An 18,189-nucleotide genomic window follows, 5' to 3' on the forward strand; every position below is an offset into this window, starting at 1 on the left:
TACCTCACTAAAAGAATCACAGGCCTAAAGCAGATGCCCTACACTGACTGCCTTAAGAAACTCCAGCTATACTCTGTCGCATATCGTCTACTCAGAGGTGATCTCTGCTTAACATACAAGGCCATGTCAAACCCAGAGCTGTTGGACATGCTACACTTAAAGAAATCCCAATCCCTCAGAGCCACACGCTCCAGGGATCTAAACCTTGTCATCACAATGAACAAAACATGCTGGAGGGATAGTTTCCTGACCCAGATACTCCCCAGACTCTGGAATAGATTACCCATACATGTCAAGCAGAGTGCCTCTTTGGCACTCTTCAAAAGGAACCTTGACGATTGGATGGGAAAAAGGAAATTCACCCCGGGGATCACGTCAGTCGCTCTGCTAGACAGGGGTCCAGGGAAGTAAATAGTGTGGGAAGAAATAGACAGGGAATTGTTATGGCTAGGCTTGTATAGGCCCTAGGGCTGATAGCCTAGTACCAGCCTATGAACCTACAAACCTATAAGGTGTTGAGAGGGCTACATAGAAAAAGAGATCAAGCTAGTAGGAGATTGAGCACTTGCTTTTTCGAGCAAGTGGTAGAAACCAAGTATGTCACAAGCTGCTAGCATATGAGCACCTATAGTAGATCCATAATAGTAGCCATGACTGTGGCCTGGTGGTGAGTAAAAATGGAGAAGATAAAATGCCACAAAATTAAAATGAAAAGGAGAGGGTTGGTATAATGGTTAAGGTGTTAATCTCATAGATGCAAGGTACAGGGTTTGATTCTGACCTCTGGTTGTTCCTTAGGGTTGTAATAGTTTGGAGACTGATAGCCTAGTGTTTACCTACAAATCTGTAAAAAAGGTTGGCAATTGTCATTGCCTTTTGGCTAAATTTATTCCTAAAATGAGGAACATTGATACTCCACCTCCTAGTGTGCATTTGCATGTTGATAAAGCATCTACTTAGCACACCACTTCCTCACACATACACAGACAGACAACTCCCAGCTTGATCATCTTAAGAAAAAAATGTATGAAACCTGCATTCCCTAATTTTATCGTTTTAACGTTATTATACAGAGTGTTTCCCCCACAGGAGATAAGAAGCACCATAATGTAAATCTCCTGGCCAACAACATGCACACAACTTTACATGCTTATTTCTAGTAGACTTTTTCTTGCTATCATCAGATGTTGCCCATCCTTCAGGTGAGTAGCCATGACAGTGAATCTTTGATTGTATGACAAGTCTTCATCACCTTTCAATGCGCAGGAGGAAAGCAGAAGAGATCATCTGAAAAGCACTGAGTAGGGTTCCACTGCCAAAGAAGACTTTGGACATGTGCCTGCCATATGGACAGAAGGCTGAATGAAAGTCTTTAAGTCTTACTGAGCATTTTAAAGTCTTTGCATTGACCAAGAAAAAACACAAGCAACTGGTTAGAAAGAAACTGGGCTTGAAATATGTATTTCATAAGATGGCAAATGAAATATTTTTTTTTTATCTCAGAACAGATTACTTCTTTGTAATCTGAGAAGTAGGCTGCCAGGAAGAGGAAGTAATATTTTTAGTGCAAAGAAATGGTCAATGATTTCAGTTTACATGCAATTACTGTGTCAACAGAACAGATAATTTGATGTTTAGTGCAAGCCTGAATTTTTGAAGTGGCTCTATCATCATCTAGGCCATAGAACAGAAGTCTGGTGAATGCCATTATGGAAAAACAAACATCAAAAATTGATTGGTAAAATAAGTTGCCCAGATAAGCATTACACAAGTAAGTCCAGTTATATGAAGTGATGTTTTCAGCTTTTATTTTCTTGTAGAAGTATTTGTAGTACCTTGACCTCCAGAGCTCTACGGCATGAGTAGTTGCTGAACATACTGCTGAGTCATATAATATGTAGGAGAAGCATGCACTAGACAAAGCAAAGAGCTAGTTACACAATGCATGACTCAACAAAATCTATAACCTAATCAAATATAAAGATGAAAACAAACTGCATTTTATCAAAATGGTCCACATTTGTTTCAGCGGCATGTCTATAGATCAGCCTTTGTAGAAACGGTAAATGCACCTTTTAGAAATGCATGAAAACAAGTTAATTTTGTGTAATGCAGTGGTTATAGTTTAGCTGAGAATGGTGAAGTGAGCATGAGGGTGTCAGGTTCTGAGAATTGCTTTACTCTCTACAATGGATATAAGTTGGAACATTTATTTATTTAGTTTTATTTCTGTAGATAGTCTGATTGGGCACAAATTCAGCTTTCAGCAGTGGTCTGGGGAGAAAACCTCCACAGACAAGAATTCACATCTGTTACCACATTGATAACATAGCTGTAAATACAGGTTAATCTCTTAGGAAGCCAGATATTTTATACCAGGCTAATGTTTTTTTTTTCCTCAGGAGATGTGCAGATGCAGACTAAAGCCATTTGGTATTTCTTAAAAAGAGGAAAGGGTGAGTTGATCAGAATATGATCCTATTCCAAAAAATGCCACAAATAATCTGACTTGTTCAGATGTAGAATGTGTGTGTGTGTGTGTGTGTGTGTGTGTGTGTGTGTGTGTGTGTGTGTGTGTGGGTGTGTGTGGGCGTGGGTGGGCGTGGGTGTGCGTGTGTGTGCGTGTGTGCGTGTGTGTATGTGTGTGTGTGTGTGTGTGTGTGTGTGTGTGTGTGTGTGTGTGTGTGTGTGTGCAAATGCAGACATACTCTACTCAGAAATTAAATTCCCCATAAATGGCCTAAAATACAATCAATAATCACAGAAAGGAGTGGTACAACTCTCAAAAAAAACAGTAATACTACGAAGAGTTGTCCAGGAGATAAAACTATCACAATATAAACCAGTCAGTCCAAAACGTTGTCGTATTTGAATATAAAACAGTTCAAGTAAAGCGAATAATTCATTTGATTTGAATAATTCAAATGAATTATTCGCCTTACTTGAACTGTTTTATATTCAAATACGACAACGTTTTGGACTGACTGGTTTATATTGTGATAGTTTTATCTCCTGGACAACTCTTCGTAGTATTACTAAAATACAATCATCTTCCTAACCTTCACCTTCTCGTTAGCAAATTAACATATTGCTTCTTTAATTCAAATTAAGTATGGCATCCTCATGAATGCCTGACAAGATAAAAGTAATCGAAATGTAATTTTTTTCTGTCTTGTAGTAGTCATCATCCCTAAGAGTATACATGCATGGAATAGTAAGTGTTTTTAAATGTTCTGTACTTAAGTCCTGTTTTTAAACTACACCTGGTGTACATAGCAGTAAAGATGCCCATAAGGAGTAGCTGTTTATAGTTATACCCAGGTCTGCTCTTTGAGAATTTGTACAAGCCCTCACTGGGTCTCAGAGTGCAAGACATGATCGCGGTTAAATGTATCAATGCTATGAATTGTGATTATTACTGAATGCTTATCATTGGAGCCTACAATAGGGAAATGATTTCCATCTCCCAATCTATCATTCAGATGTATACTGGAATTTTAAACTACTGACTGAAAATAATAAGTGTTACCTACAAGCTTAAAGGGTTTTACAAATTGTGGATATTATTAACAGCTAATCAAAGTTGTATGAGAATGGTTTGCTGTTAACTTACACCTCACTGAAAGAAAAATAAATCAGCATTTTCCAAACATTACTAATCAGTAAATTATTCTGTCTAAGATTAAAAAAATATAATAATATAGATTTGTGGGATTCATATCAGAAGGATTAACCATTGTCATCAGTATAAAGCTTCTGTCTCTCTCCCATTTGGAAGAATATTAAATACATATTGCTATATACATTTATTGTGACTTCGATTTGGGAAAATATTTGGAAAGTATTTCATAATTCAATTTAATGCAACCAAAGCTCTCTATACTCAGTTTTTGATATTTCATAATGTCTACAACACATCCTCAAACTTAGCATCCTCTTTTCCTGACATTAAATGCATGTAACCACATGAAGGGTTATAGCTTCCATCTCTTGTGATGCTGTAAATTTGTAACCCCCTCCCCCTTTTTTGGATTGCTCAGTATCAAACTAATAAAATATAAGTTTATTCAAGTACATTTAAACTGGAATTAAGCTGTTTGGAGTATGCTTTCATCCTCCCCACATGTCCACCATCAGGCAATCCCCCTGCACCCCGATGCCCTATTTTTTTCCTACTATAAGGGCAAAAGCCACATAAATTCGATCAATGACCATGACAAGATTGCTATGGCTCATCCATTCCCTTCTAGGGGTAAGAGCCTTATAATCATATTTCATTCCTCAGGGAGGTGAGAGTCAGGAGAGTCAGTTGTTGGCAAAGTGCTGTCTTGTGTTTATGCAGACCATACCCCTTTACAGATACCTAACCTCTGAACTAGAAGCCAGTCTTGGGTGGGATGCTAGCCCTTGAGAGACTGCATGCACAGGCCGAGTATTACCAGTTTGTATACGTACATTTCTTTGCGGTATGGGAGGAAACCAGATACCTTGGTATAATGTTTAAAGAACTAACATACTCCACACAAGAGGTATCGTACCTGGGAAATGCAGTGGCAATAAAAGTGCTGTGAGGCAGCAGAGATTTGTGATTCACCACTATGTCACCAGGCAATGTCTTTCTCTTCTGTAATGCTCATTTCCTATACATGGCTGTGTGTTCTAAACTTAGTCATGCAATGGGTTGTGGGGAGCCTTATGTTACATTCTGCCACTTTATCAATCAGCTGTCCAAAGTTTTTTCAGTATATTATCCTAGTATGTATTGAAATTGCAAAAAAAAATTGTCAACACAACTCAGTCAGTTGTCTTGCCATAGTATTTTTAGTTTATTGCTCTAATGGCAAAACATAGTTTGGGTTGATGTGCTTATTCCCAGTGTCTGTTGTACAGAGTTACAGTTCTTAATATTCCATATCAATGTAAGATTTATTTTTTCCAACAACTGATCCCTTATATTTTTCAGTGTTTGCTTTTGTATTCTACTACAGGTGTTTATGAGACCTGTTTGCTGTTACGTTGCATATACTCTCCACACATTATGTTCTTAAACCTGTCCCAGTTACTTAGGTGCTCTGGTAAAGCACAGATGAGTTATAGGCCTTAATGTATACATAAATGCAGATAAAAAATCTGAAAGTGTTATGTCTTGTAATACAGACCACTGATAGTAGTAGAAGAGCTTAAATGAGGCAGCCAGGATAAATAAATGATATGACTCTGCAGCCCTGCGGCAGAAAACTAGAGTGAATAAATTCAGCAAATGTATTATGCAAGTATATTACTGGTAGTCAGGAGTGTTCTACTTGTTGGAAGATTTTAACAGGTTTGTAACATTTATCTGTTTGGCAGCATGCAGCATGTAACATTCTGAATGCAAATTTCTTAACAGGACAATGATCTAAACTGCTCCTGTAAAGAGTTGCTTCTTAATTAACTAACCTCCATAACAAATGAATCAAATAAAAATGAAATTAAAAATCATTTGTTTTATGCAAGGGAAGAGTAATGGCAGGGTTCATATTTAGGCAGTATATCCTTCCAATCTGTAGGTAAAAGTCAGTAATTTCATAATGCATTGCCTTGTGAAAAAACGCATATACAAAACATTATCAGAATACTGCCATATATATTAAACTGAAGTGCATTTTAATCGTTCCTTCCTCCAAAAGTATTTTGTTATAAAACTCAATGCACAAGTGTAACAGTTCCCTTTTCCTCTCCCAACACACATCCAGAATCATATTAAGCATGTTATGATCAGAAAATGTGTTGCAGAATAAAATGTTGTGGATCAGTGAAACAGCACTATATAACCCTAATACTCTAAAAAACTATAATTAATACTACATTACATTAATGCACTTATAATTTGCACCTATAAGTATATGTTTCAATTGTACACTCAATGACATCGAATCCACCTATTCTTGGTAGTAGCTAGCTACTTCTTGTAAATCGAATAAATCCCTAAATTTTTTAAAATGTTTTCTCTTTATACTTCTCTGATCATGTTCCTTAATTTTTCACAGTTCATATAGCTCTAAATCACCAGTTTGCTGCTCCAAGCTTGAATTTGTAAAATGAAGGTTATCCAGAATGGTTCCTTATTTGGATTTATGTGAAACGTTCAGTTTTGCATTCTTAGCTTCATGATGCATGCGTAGATCTATAAATAGGCCACTGAATCTGTCAGTTAGGCCGTATCTTATCCATAAAGAATTTTTCTCATAATCACAGAACCTTCTAAAACTTTTAATTGAATATAAAACAGAAATGTGTTTGTCAAAAAGTTGACATATAAAAGCATAATTTGTGATAGAGGTTATCATGAGTTTTTTTGTAATGATATGCAGATATCTGTAAACCTCAAAGGAAATATTGAGAGAATTATAGTTTCAGTAAGGTATAGAACAAATAATGTATGCTTATTGGTAACATAGATGGTTTCTACCATGATTTAATATTGGATTACCTAATTTTGGCATATACTTTTATAAATTATACATGTTGTGTATATGTGTGTATACATGTAAATACAAAATACTAAACGCATAGAGCCAGAGTTACAAATTCTACTTCCCTGTGTAGGTCACTTGCAACAAATGCGTTACCAAAAGCCGTTCAACTGTAAATTAAATTCAGTATGGCCGAAAGGTCCTATAGGATGCAGTAAACTGGACGAAGGACACAATGATAACCAGGTGGTATGAGGTACTTTAAGCTGAAGCCTATGTCTGTCTGATAATTACATAGATTTGGTGACATCAACAACATTTTTAGATGCAATGGCCTGACATGAGAATGGATTTTTACATAATTCAGTTATCAAATGTTTTACTTTTGTCACAAAGATTCCTCCCAGCTTGTGACAGGGACTATAGTATGTAGTGGTTTACAGATGCTCTTAGAAGTGGAAAGATAATCCTGAAGATTTGTTATAATTTTGAGGTTTACACATTACATGTTTCTATATGTATTTATCTATATATCTGCATCTGTATCTGAATTTCTCTCTCCTCTCTCTCTCTCTCTATATATATATATATATATATGTAGAGAGAGAAAGGTGCAAGTTTCACTATTTTGCTGACTCATCAGCATATGCTACATTGATGACAAATTTTAGAAACTCAAGTCAAAAAAGAAAGAAACAAGGTGTTGTGCCCCCATCTAATAATGCATGGCAACACTTGGGATGAACTAGCAGTTTGACAAAACAATCTTCCAAGCTGCTCTTCCAAGCTGCTAAGAAAACCAATCTTTATAAGAATAATATAGTTTATTTTACATGAACAAAAATAAGGCAGGTTCCTCTGAGGAAACTTGTTGCCTGATTCCCAATCATAGCTCTACACCTCTTAGCATAAAAAAATCTGGGAAAATCCAAAAATAATGGGGGAACAAAGTCCCAAAATTGGGACAAATTTTAAATATTGCTCTTATAAACTTAGAAAGTTGCTAGGTCTGAAGGAGATGAATTCTGAAACTTAAATGTATGTAATTATATAGTGAATTCAATCTTCACTGATTTACTACAAAAATTCAATTTTATGAGAAACACACCAAAAATATGAAACAAAAATCTGGACATTCTGCAAGAATCTGGACAGTTGAATGGTATGTTTCCAGTGACTTGTTTCCAGTCTAAGTGACCTATTGTAGTGCAGGTCTGCTTTGTAGATGGGCTTTACTCTGCTATTGGAATCTGGACCAAACTTGTTTTTTAATTGAATGTACAGCAGGTACCTTATTGTCTTGTATTACTGGGAAACAGTCTCTGTTGGTAGCCCTATCTCTGAATTCCTCAGGGAGGTATTTACTAAACTAAGTCTTTAAAATATAATTAAGTTCATTGGAACTTTGCATCCATGCCATATAATTTTGTTTGAGCTGTATTAAAAAACCCTAACCTATAAAATGTATCTTCTTTCAAGTGCATAAAGACAAGCTTGAAACCATTGTCATCTTTAGTAGTATTTTATTTTAGGCATTTTCTGGATATTGAAACCAAACATAGTCTTAAAATTGTTTTCCTTATTGTGTGTGCTCTTTTGGCTTCATTTTAACACTGGCTTGACAAACTATTTATTTTAGGAGGGACATTTGATAATTGCATAATGTGTCACTAAAAATATCCCAGGCGTAGTAATTCCAGATATTTCTAAATAAACAGTATATAATTAGAAATGTGCAGGGAAAATCGGCTTGATGCTGATTTTGATACATAATTATTTAATGTTTAAGAAAGCATTTGTGTTTGGGAAATGTGGCCACCTCTTATGTATTCATGTACTCACTATTTGACCTTGAGCAATTTTTTTTTGCCGTCATTAAATTGCCCTGACTGCCCAGATTTGCTGTACTGTTATATTGTATCCCACCTAGCCTGTCATTGGTAATTGAGTTATACAAAATTAGAAAAAAATTACTATGGCAAGCAGACATGTTTACTCCTAAGTATTGCATTCAGCAATCAGTAATTGAATGACATACATTGTGTACACAAAAAAAGCTGTAACCTTGCTCAGAGAATTCTACATTAAGCAGGAAAGAATGGGAAAGTTATAACCCAACTCTTGAATAAACTCATTTGTTTTTTGAGGCTGTAATCCAGGCTATGACTACTTTCAGAAACTATCCACTAGTAACATTTAGAACACTGTCATATTAGTATATTTTTCCTCAGTAGCCTGTATTTCTGCAGCTACCTGCCTCACCATTGTTCTCATTTCTGTATTTAGCAGTGGTATTTGGATAGCTTCCTGCTTACTGGCAGCACGCAAAGGCATATCTAGTACAATAGCCAGAGTTGCACAATGCCAGTATTAAGGATTTATGTGCATTTTTCATCCTTCTCCTTTGTTCTTTCAGGATGTCTTCCAAGCGACCAGCCTCTCCATATGGGGAAGCAGATGGGGGGGTAGCCATGGTGACAAGCAGACAGAAAGTAGAAGAGGAAGAGTGTGACGGGTTCCCAGCCTTTCACCTTGCCATGCACTCGAGTTTTGCCAAAAACCCTCACTCGGAGGACTTTCAGACAGTTTCCTCTCTGACGCAGGAAAGCTGTGGCCACAGCAGCAGCCCGACTTCTCTGCAAAACTCAATGGTAGGTTTACTTGCAGTGTGTTTGGTGTAATGGGGGAATCTGTTCTGAGTATTAACCATGCTATAAGTTTAATGATTTATTCAAGAAACTTAGAGTTTATTTTTTAAATGGCCACATCCTTACTAAAGAAGAATAGAAACTTTTATTTTGAAATGAAGTTTTTAAATGTGCCTGTTGCATCAAAGCTATATTTTTATTGAAATTTCAGCAGAAAAAAATGAATATCTACTTCTTTTGTACAGTGAACATTACCTCAGCCACACTTTGAAACTACTAACTTACAGTGTCAGTACCTAACTAAACTTCTTGAATGCAAGGCGTATTTAGGTAGCAGAATATTTAAAAGTCTGAGTGTCAATTTATTGACTGAGAGCTGCACGAAGTAAAATTTTAAGGCATGCTTTCATTCAGATATGTCATAAAGAAGGAGGGGTGCAGCATGTGGAATGAAAAGCTCTTTGTGCAATAGCTCTAATTAAGAAGATAATGTAAAAAAAGTATGATAAAGAAATGGGTGAACAAAACAGCTGTTTATCAGAGTAAGTAAGACACGTGCAGTCTGTAATGGTCTCAGTGTTTCATGAATGCAGTGATTATGTAATAGCTTAAATGTCAATGGACTGTGATGGTTAAAGGCATATCTTCTTGTATAATTCACTAATAATATATGAAATATTAACTGTTTATGTTCATTCTGATTGTTGAGTAGTTGAAGATGTTACTGTAATTAATGAGTGTCACTGGCAAACTGGACATTTGTGCTAAAGCCAGGTCCATGGAACAGAAGAATAATGTTTGGACCTTGTCCCAGATGAAATATGTTTGATTAGTGGACCAGACAGTGGAGAAGGCAGTCAGTTAGGGAGGGATAGGAGTGAGCAACCAAATTGCCAGTTATCCCTGCCCCTGAGGGAGGGTTTGGCTGAACTCATACTGCACAAGCTGTATGTGATAGAAGGCCAGAGGATTAGTCATAAAGACATGCATTATATGCTTACACTCTAATTCAAGGATGAGGATGGGGCAGTAGTGTCTGTGTGTTAGGGCTGTAGCAGCTGACATGGGGGGACATTAAATTGCATGTGAACTAGCAAAGATCCAGTAATGATGTCATACTGAAAGTGAGCTCAGCTTCTCATTTGGACAAACTCTAGTAAACATGGTGCTGTTTCTGGGTTTCCTCCACTAAAACTGGGTCAGGTCTAGGATGGAAAGCTGAACCCTTCCAGAAATAGTCAGTCAGTGCACAGCAAGGCCAAACAATGATTGGGAATGGAAGTCTGTGCTGATTCAGAGTAAGTGTTCAAATTATATTTATATATTTATATTTATCCAAACGTGACTAAAACCTGCCACCAAGAACAATGAAGTCCTGCCACCAGAGTACAACATGCACAGACTGGATCACACTTCCAGAAAAGGCAGAGGTCTAGCAATACTTTATAAGTCCACCTTATCTGTCACCATGGACACGCTACAACCCCCCCCCCCAATTCAATAATGCCAAAATTATTATCACAAAGCTACATATTAATAACCACAAAGGCATAAACATTGTCTGTGTCTACATTTCCCCAGGGAAGAACACAGACACCCTTGAAGATTTCTTAAGCTGGCTGACTAATAACCACCCACAAGAAACCATTGTCCTGAGGGATTTCAACATTGATTGACTGGAATGCCTGTACCTCTAAATCGACCACAACCCACGTAAACCTCCATGGGTTTACCCAAACCATATCCTCACCCACTAGGTCAGGTAAATCACAAAATAAAGGCAGTACCCTAGATTGGATACTCATCAACAACTCCCCATGACTCTATACATCAGACACCCTACCTGATGATCTATGTGATCACTGCCTCACCTATATATTCAAGCTTAATGTAAACTTCTGCTACCAACCCACCCATAAAACTATAAGAAGCAACAAAAACTTTGATCTTAATAAGTTTAACAATGAGCTAAAGGCATGTAACTGGTCAACCCTAAAAAAAACTCCCCTAAATGAAGCTGTCACTTACTTTAATGCCAAATTCCTTGCTATTCTCGACTTCCATGTCCCTAGTCATACTATTAGAACCAAGGTCAATGTTGCACCTTGGCTTACTAAAGATACAAAATCCAAAATCACACTCAGGAATAAAGCATGGGCCACCTACCGCACAACAAAAACCCTACCTGACCAACTAAAATTTAGACAACTAAGAAATGATGCCGAAAACCCATAACTTTAGATAAAAAGAATTACTATTACCACCTACAGCAAGTATACCAAAATAAACCACAGAAATTCTGGGCAGAAATAAATACACTCTTCCACCCAGGCCAAACCACCATCCCACCCCACCCGTCTGCCACCAAACAAAAATCCCCAGAAGATATTGCTAACACCTTTAACACCTTCTTCACTGAAACTATCCAATCTTTGGTTAGCCAACTCACTCCCACCAGTTCTAATCCAAATGCAGCCAATACCTATGCCGATGCTTCCCTCAGTTTCCAACCAGTCTCTACCCAACTCATTAAGGCCCTACTTAGGAAATTAAGACCCACCACTCTGGCTGCTGACCTCCTCCCAGCAGACTACTTACAAAAGGCTGCAAATGCAATTGCATGCCCATCTCAATCCTAATCAACCGAACCATATCAGAAGCTTCCATCCTCGCCATATGGAAAATCTCACATGTCATACCTCATCACAAGGGAGGCAGTTCCACCGAACTGTCTAATGTCAGACCCATAGCTATTTTGTCTCCACTAGCTAAAATTATGGAGAAGTGTGTTCATATTCAACTCATGAAATATCTCACGCAGAACAAACTACTGTCCAACTCTCAACGTGGCTTTAGGCCAAATCACAGCACTACATCAGCCCTGCTCTTTACTTTACTAACATTATAAACCACAACCACAACAATAACAAACTAACCTCCACACTCTTTCTAGACCTTTCCAAGGCCTTTGACATGGTCAATCACAAAATGCTAATGAACACCTTGAAAGCCTTCACCTTAAACAATCAGGCACTCCAATGGTTTGATTCCTACCTACAAGGCAGGCAACAGGCAGTCCTGTGGCAGGGTAAACTATCCTCATGCCTCCCCATCAGGCTTGGAGTCCCCCAGGGCTCAATACTAGGTCCCCTTCTCTTCTCCATCTTTATAAATGATCTTAGCACAGTCATACCAGAGGCTACCTGCATTCAGTATGCAGATGACTTAACCTTGACTTGTTCTGCCACCACCCCAGCAAATCTTACTACAATAACCCGCCACCCTTCAGCATAACAGCTAGTAATGGTACCATCATCTCTCCAAAAACCCAAACTAAACTTTTGGGTGTCACAATTGATAACAACCTCAGGTTTGATGTACACGTCAATCAAACTATAAAAACTACCAGTAAAAAACTTGTCTCTCTGTATAGGACCAATCATTCCTCACCCCACCAGCATGAACTGCAATTGCCTGCTCCCATCTACTATCTACCCTTCTTTATGCCTCTCTTCTTTTCTCCCACCTGAGCAAAACTGATCTTAATAAATTATCTTCATGTTACAACCATATTGCCAGATTTGCTACTGGCACACCCTACCGAACCCACCACTTCCACAACCTAAATCTCCTAGGCTGGCTTGAACCACCTCACCTTCAACAGCTCAACCAGCTCATAGTTGCCCATAAAGTCCTCTACCAGCCAGAAAATACCCCTGCCCTAAAAAAACATGATCTGCCCCTACAGCAACAATCGACCACTCCGCTCCACCACCAAACTCCTATTTCTAACAATCAAATCCAGCCACACTGCTGGCAACTCTCTCTTTGCCAACTCTCTCAGAAAAAAATGGAACTCACTACCAGCTGACCTGACCCTAGACCCTTCATCAGCAGTATTCAAAAACAAGCTTAAGAGTCACCTCAAATGGCACTGGATATGCCCCTGTACCAACCCTGTTTAGTGCCCTGCCCATCTTGCATACCTCTCCTCTATAAATGTCCTCTCTTCGGCCACCCCTCTCCATATAACAAAGGTAAACCATAACTAAAGCTACTCAATGTATTTTTAACCCTGAAGGTAGTATGTCATTACTACCTGCGTATACATACTTGCATTGATTTGTAAGTCTCAGACGTCATGTGATTGTTGTATTGCTTTGTCTCTAATCTGTGTGTAATTGCCATTCACTAATTGTTCTAATAATTGTAATGTGTACATGTACCTTGGAGCTTTTCTTCCCGGGACACCGCTGAAAATAGACATTCATCCAGTCGGACCATCCCGGTTAACAAATGTAAAATAAAACAAAATAAATAAAATCAATAAATAAATATTTGAGACTAGTCTCAAGAATTTAAGGACTTAATTTTTAATACATGAACTGTAATTCTTAGAATATGTCAAAGTGATGGGCTCATTATATACAGTAATTATAAATTAACACATACATAACAGTATAACACTTAAGGTCTCTTCCTGAAAGTAAACAAGACTTATTTAGAGGGTGATAAGCATATCACTGCTATGGTTAGGAGAAGGAATTTTTCCAAGGAAATGTCTTGAGTTACTGAGTGGGTGTTCCAGAAGGCAGGTTTCGTGAAGTAAAGAAACAGGAGCTAATGAACTAAGAGTTAGAGAATGAACTGAGGTAAACATAGTAAATTAACGTAGCGTGGAAACTGAATTGTAAAGAGATCAGAAAAGTTAGGGTACAACAGATTCATTTAACTGATATGGAAACAATTGCAATTTGTAAGTTAGTGGTAGGAGGGTAACTAAGTATGTCTGAGGAGCGGGGAAGTGTGTTTTGTGGTGTTTTAGGGTAATTAAGTAAATGGCTAGCACCGTATTGTTGAGCATGCATCAAATTAAAAAGGGAGGTCCCAAACAGGAATGTTTGGGGGAACATAAAGGCTATCAGAGAAGGGGTGTGGAATATTATCTAACTATGAAAGATTGTGTGGATGAGGGTGCACCACATATGCAGTTTCTGGGAATTTGATTCATAAGAAAAGCAAATACAAGAGAATCCTGCAGTGAAACAGGTGGTTATCTCAGGGAATTGATAGGAAAAAAAGACCAAATGTCCTTGCAAAAGGCCAACCATAATTACAAAAATAAGAAATGGATAAATAGGATAAGGTCTAGAGTTCATCCACATCCAAGTCTCTATAGACAAGGTTCCCTATCATGTCCTGATCAGCTAATGGCCACTCTCCATGACCCACAAAACTCACAACTCTTACCTAGACCGACTAGAGTTGCTCACCATCCAGCCAAATACCCTACTCATGAGAGACTTTAAGTACCTCTCTATAGACTGCAAAATGTAAACTGCATCTAGCTCACAGGCGCAATGTTAAATGGACTAGTACTTAACAACATGGTACTTACCAACATGGGAGCGCGTTGCACACCCCCACCACCTGAGTTATATCCTAACTGGTGAGGTTGGACCACAAAGCTGTCTCCCTCAAAATAAAAATCAGCCTGGAAACCCAACTAAACCAGTGACATTTTGGAACTCTACTAATGCAAACTACATCCTATTAAGTGACAGTTTCCCATAATTCCTGACTCCCCCATATTGCAAGAACAGAGCTACCTATGCAGAATTATTTGAGGAAACACTGTACAAACATGTAAATGGCTGCATTGAGGCTGCTGTACCTACCTACCTACTAAGCCCAGATCTAACAACAAAAACAAACTGCACAGGTGGAATCTTTGCCTTAACAGGCTGTAAAACAAGAGAAAAAAAGGCATGAACAAAATCAGAAAAAACAACTCTCTTAGAGGCAACAGCTCTCTTGGTTCAACTAAACAAGAAACTAAGAGGTCTGATAAAATCCAGGCCAATAATGAGGTCAGGATAGCCTCCCAGGCTAAGGACAAACACAATACCTTCTTCAGCTATGTCAGAAACCTTAAAGGTAATACTCAGCAGTATGCAGAACTGATGGTAAATGGCACAACCTTCACTAACCAGGGTGACATAGCATCTACTAGCTGATAAATGTAGCTCTAGCTTCACCCCTCAACACACACACACACTCCCTGCTACTACCCCCCAGTGAAATCCTTTCCAGAATATCCCCTCTCAGATATCAGCAGGGAGAAGGTCTTAGACGTGCTCACTACAACCAAAAACACTGCTTTAGTGGGCCCCGACAACATTCCTGGTTATATTCTAAATAGTCTAAAACATGACCTACCAGGACAATTTGAAGCACTTTTCATCTACAGTCTTAAAACAGCTTATGTGCCAGGTGAATAAAAACGGTCAGCCTCCTTCATTAGGGTAGACCATCAACTGACCACCCCCCCTGGGAGCTACAGACCCAGCAGTCTGACAAGTCTGATATGCAAAGCCTTGGGACAAATTATCATGAAATGAAACAAAAGGACATTGGTAACCTACAGACACTGGATCTATCTCAGTTTGACTTTGTTAAGGGAAGGTCATAACTACTTAACCTGGTTGACTTCTTTGAGAGGGTGACAATGGCTATGGATGAGGGAAAAATGGTGCATACCACCTACTTTGACCTTGGCAAAGTTTTTAATACAATACTCCACTTGCCTATTATTGACAAACTCTCAGAACTAGGTGTAACAGGCATCCTTCAACTGTAAAGAATCATGGGTTTGCACCTCTATTGGACTGATTTGAGCAGCATCTTCCTGTGGCTGTGCAATTTAATCTGGGAGTGCTAGTCCCTTCCACAATATGGGTAGTAGTAAGCAAATTTTAGTATGGTATCATGGGCACAGATCTTCCTGAGGGCTCTCTTATCCTCTGATCTCCTTACCAAGATGGTTTCATATGTAGTGAGAGCTTCCTTCACTTCCTGTTTCCAGGAAATCTTGTCTGAGGTGAGAGAATACCAGTTGTTTGCGCTCTTTCTAGACTGCAGCTCTCCAAAAAGGAGGTCTTTTGGAATTTAGCCATCCATCATGCATGAGATATGACCCAACCAATGCATACCTCTCTGTTTCAGGATGGCGAACATGGAGGTGGTACCAGTCCTCTTAAGCACTGTGTTGTTGGGGATTTTGTCCTGCCATGATTTACTAGGTATGTGCCTAAGGCAGTGCATATGGAATACATTGAGCTGATGCTCCTGTTTTGTGCTCAGAGTCCATGTTTCACTGGCATAAAGTTATGCACTCAAAAAACAGGCTGTATAACCCTGCACCTTGGTGTGCAGTGCACAGTGAGCTTATTATTAGCCCATACTCTCTTTGTCAGCTCACAAAATATTGTTGCAGCTTTTCCTATGTGCTTTTTGATCTTGCTGTCAAGCAACAAGTTCTTAGAGATTGTTGAGCTTAGGTACATGAACTCACAGACAACCTCCACCTCATAGTCACTCACAATGATTGATGGCTCACTGCCCACATTTTGGCACATCACCTGGGTCTTCTTTGAGCTAATTGTGAGGCCAAATTCCATACATGCATCCACACTGAGTTATGACTGACTGAAGTTCTTGCTGAGTGTTAGCCACAACAGCTGCATCATCAGCTAACAGGAACTCCTCAAGATGCTTCCTAAGCACTCTGGTCTTCAATCTAAGTCTCGACAGTTTAAAGACATTGCCATCCATTCTGGTTTGGAAAAAGATAACCTCTGTAGCAGTTCCGAAAGCAAATTTCAACAAAACTGAAAAGATGATACAAAATAATGAAGGAGCCAGTACATAACCCTGCTTAATTTCACTGAGAATCTCAAATGATGCAGATGTGGATCCATTGTACATGATGGTCCCCTTCATGTCTTCATGGAAGGTCTTAATAATGCTAAGCAGTATTGGAGGACAGATGATCTTTGCCAGAATTGCAAACAGACCTTTCCTACTGACAAAATCAAATGCCTTGATCAGAACAATGAAGGCAATATACAGAGGTTTGTTCTGTTCCCTGCACTTTTTCTTGTGGTTGCCTAACAGAGAAAGCCATGTCTATAGTATATTGTCCAGCTCTGAACCTGCACTGAGACTCGGTGAAAACTCTCTCTGCAAGAACATGGAGCCTCTTCAGGACATGTGCAAACAGCTTCCCCATGGTACCAAGAAGGGAGATGCCATGATAGTTGTTACAATGACTTTTGTCAGTCTTATTCTTATAGACAGCAATTACGTTAGCATCCCTCATATCTTGAGGTACACACAAAGTATTGCATGCAGCTCTGAGATTAGGGTACTGCTAGCATATTTATGGATTTCTGAGGGGATACCATCTTTCCTAGTGTCTTTTCCTGAAGAGAATGCTTTTAGTGCATCATTGAATTCCTCCAAGGTGGCCAAAGCATCAATTTCAGTCATAGTCTGTAGTGGCTCAGTGTCATTCAGGGCTCTTTTTGTAACTATGGTGTCTTTGGCATACAACTGCGAGTAGTGTTCCATCCAGCATTCCATCTGCTTGGTTCTGTCCTTCAAGACTTTGCCTGTGGCTGAATTAAGTGGGGTGATCTTCCTTTGTGATGGGCTGATGGCTTGCTTTATCCTATCGTATACTCCTCGCATGTTACCAATGTCTACGGCCTACTGAATCTTGAAGTAAAGTTGGAACCAATAAACATATGCACACCGCTGAGCTCCCTGCTGCATTTGACTCTAAGCATACCAGAGTGCCTGCAAGTTCTCCTCATTGGGCAAGGGCCTGTATGCAGTCAGTGCCTGTCTCTTCTTCTCAATCAGGGGTGTCAGCACTTCAGTGTGGGCTTCAGAAAAATCAGCACATTTGAATGTCTTCTTCCCAAAGATAGATATTGCACTATTATAGATAGCATCCCATAGTTTTTCCCATCTCTTGTTGGTGCTAGTGTCATCCAGGCAGGGCAAAGCCTCTTCAAGTGCTTGAATGAACTTGTATACTTTTGAAAGGTTGTGAGTCTGGCCTATGTCAATGCATGGCCTCCCTTCCTTTTTAGAGCAAAAGAACCTTCACATCTAGATGTTCACATTACTACACATGAGCAAGTGATTAGTATCACAGTCTGTGCTGTGGTAACTGCAAGTTATCCTGACACTGCTTAAACTGCTGCATTTGGTGAGGACAAGGTCAAGTTGATATCAAT

The 18,189-nt window shown here is 38.9% G+C and overlaps 1 protein-coding gene across 8 annotated transcripts in view; it reads left to right on the forward strand.

Annotated features, from left to right (window-relative positions):
* The window catches only part of SOX5 (SRY-box transcription factor 5), a 1,045,264-nt gene that overhangs the window by 147,103 nt on the left and 879,972 nt on the right, over nt 1-18,189 (forward strand). For all 8 annotated transcript variants that reach the window (XM_044087686.1, XM_044087685.1, XM_044087683.1 and 5 more), the window contains exon 2: nt 8,872-9,106. In XM_044087686.1, the coding sequence (XP_043943621.1) occupies nt 8,873-9,106 (234 nt within the window). In that variant the 5' untranslated portion in view covers nt 8,872. The remainder of the gene's footprint in view (nt 1-8,871; nt 9,107-18,189) is intronic.

Source organism: Protopterus annectens, chromosome 11.part0 (genome assembly GCF_019279795.1).
Source record: "Protopterus annectens isolate FY-2018-M chromosome 11.part0, PAN1.0, whole genome shotgun sequence".
NCBI lineage: Eukaryota > Metazoa > Chordata > Ceratodontiformes > Protopteridae > Protopterus > Protopterus annectens.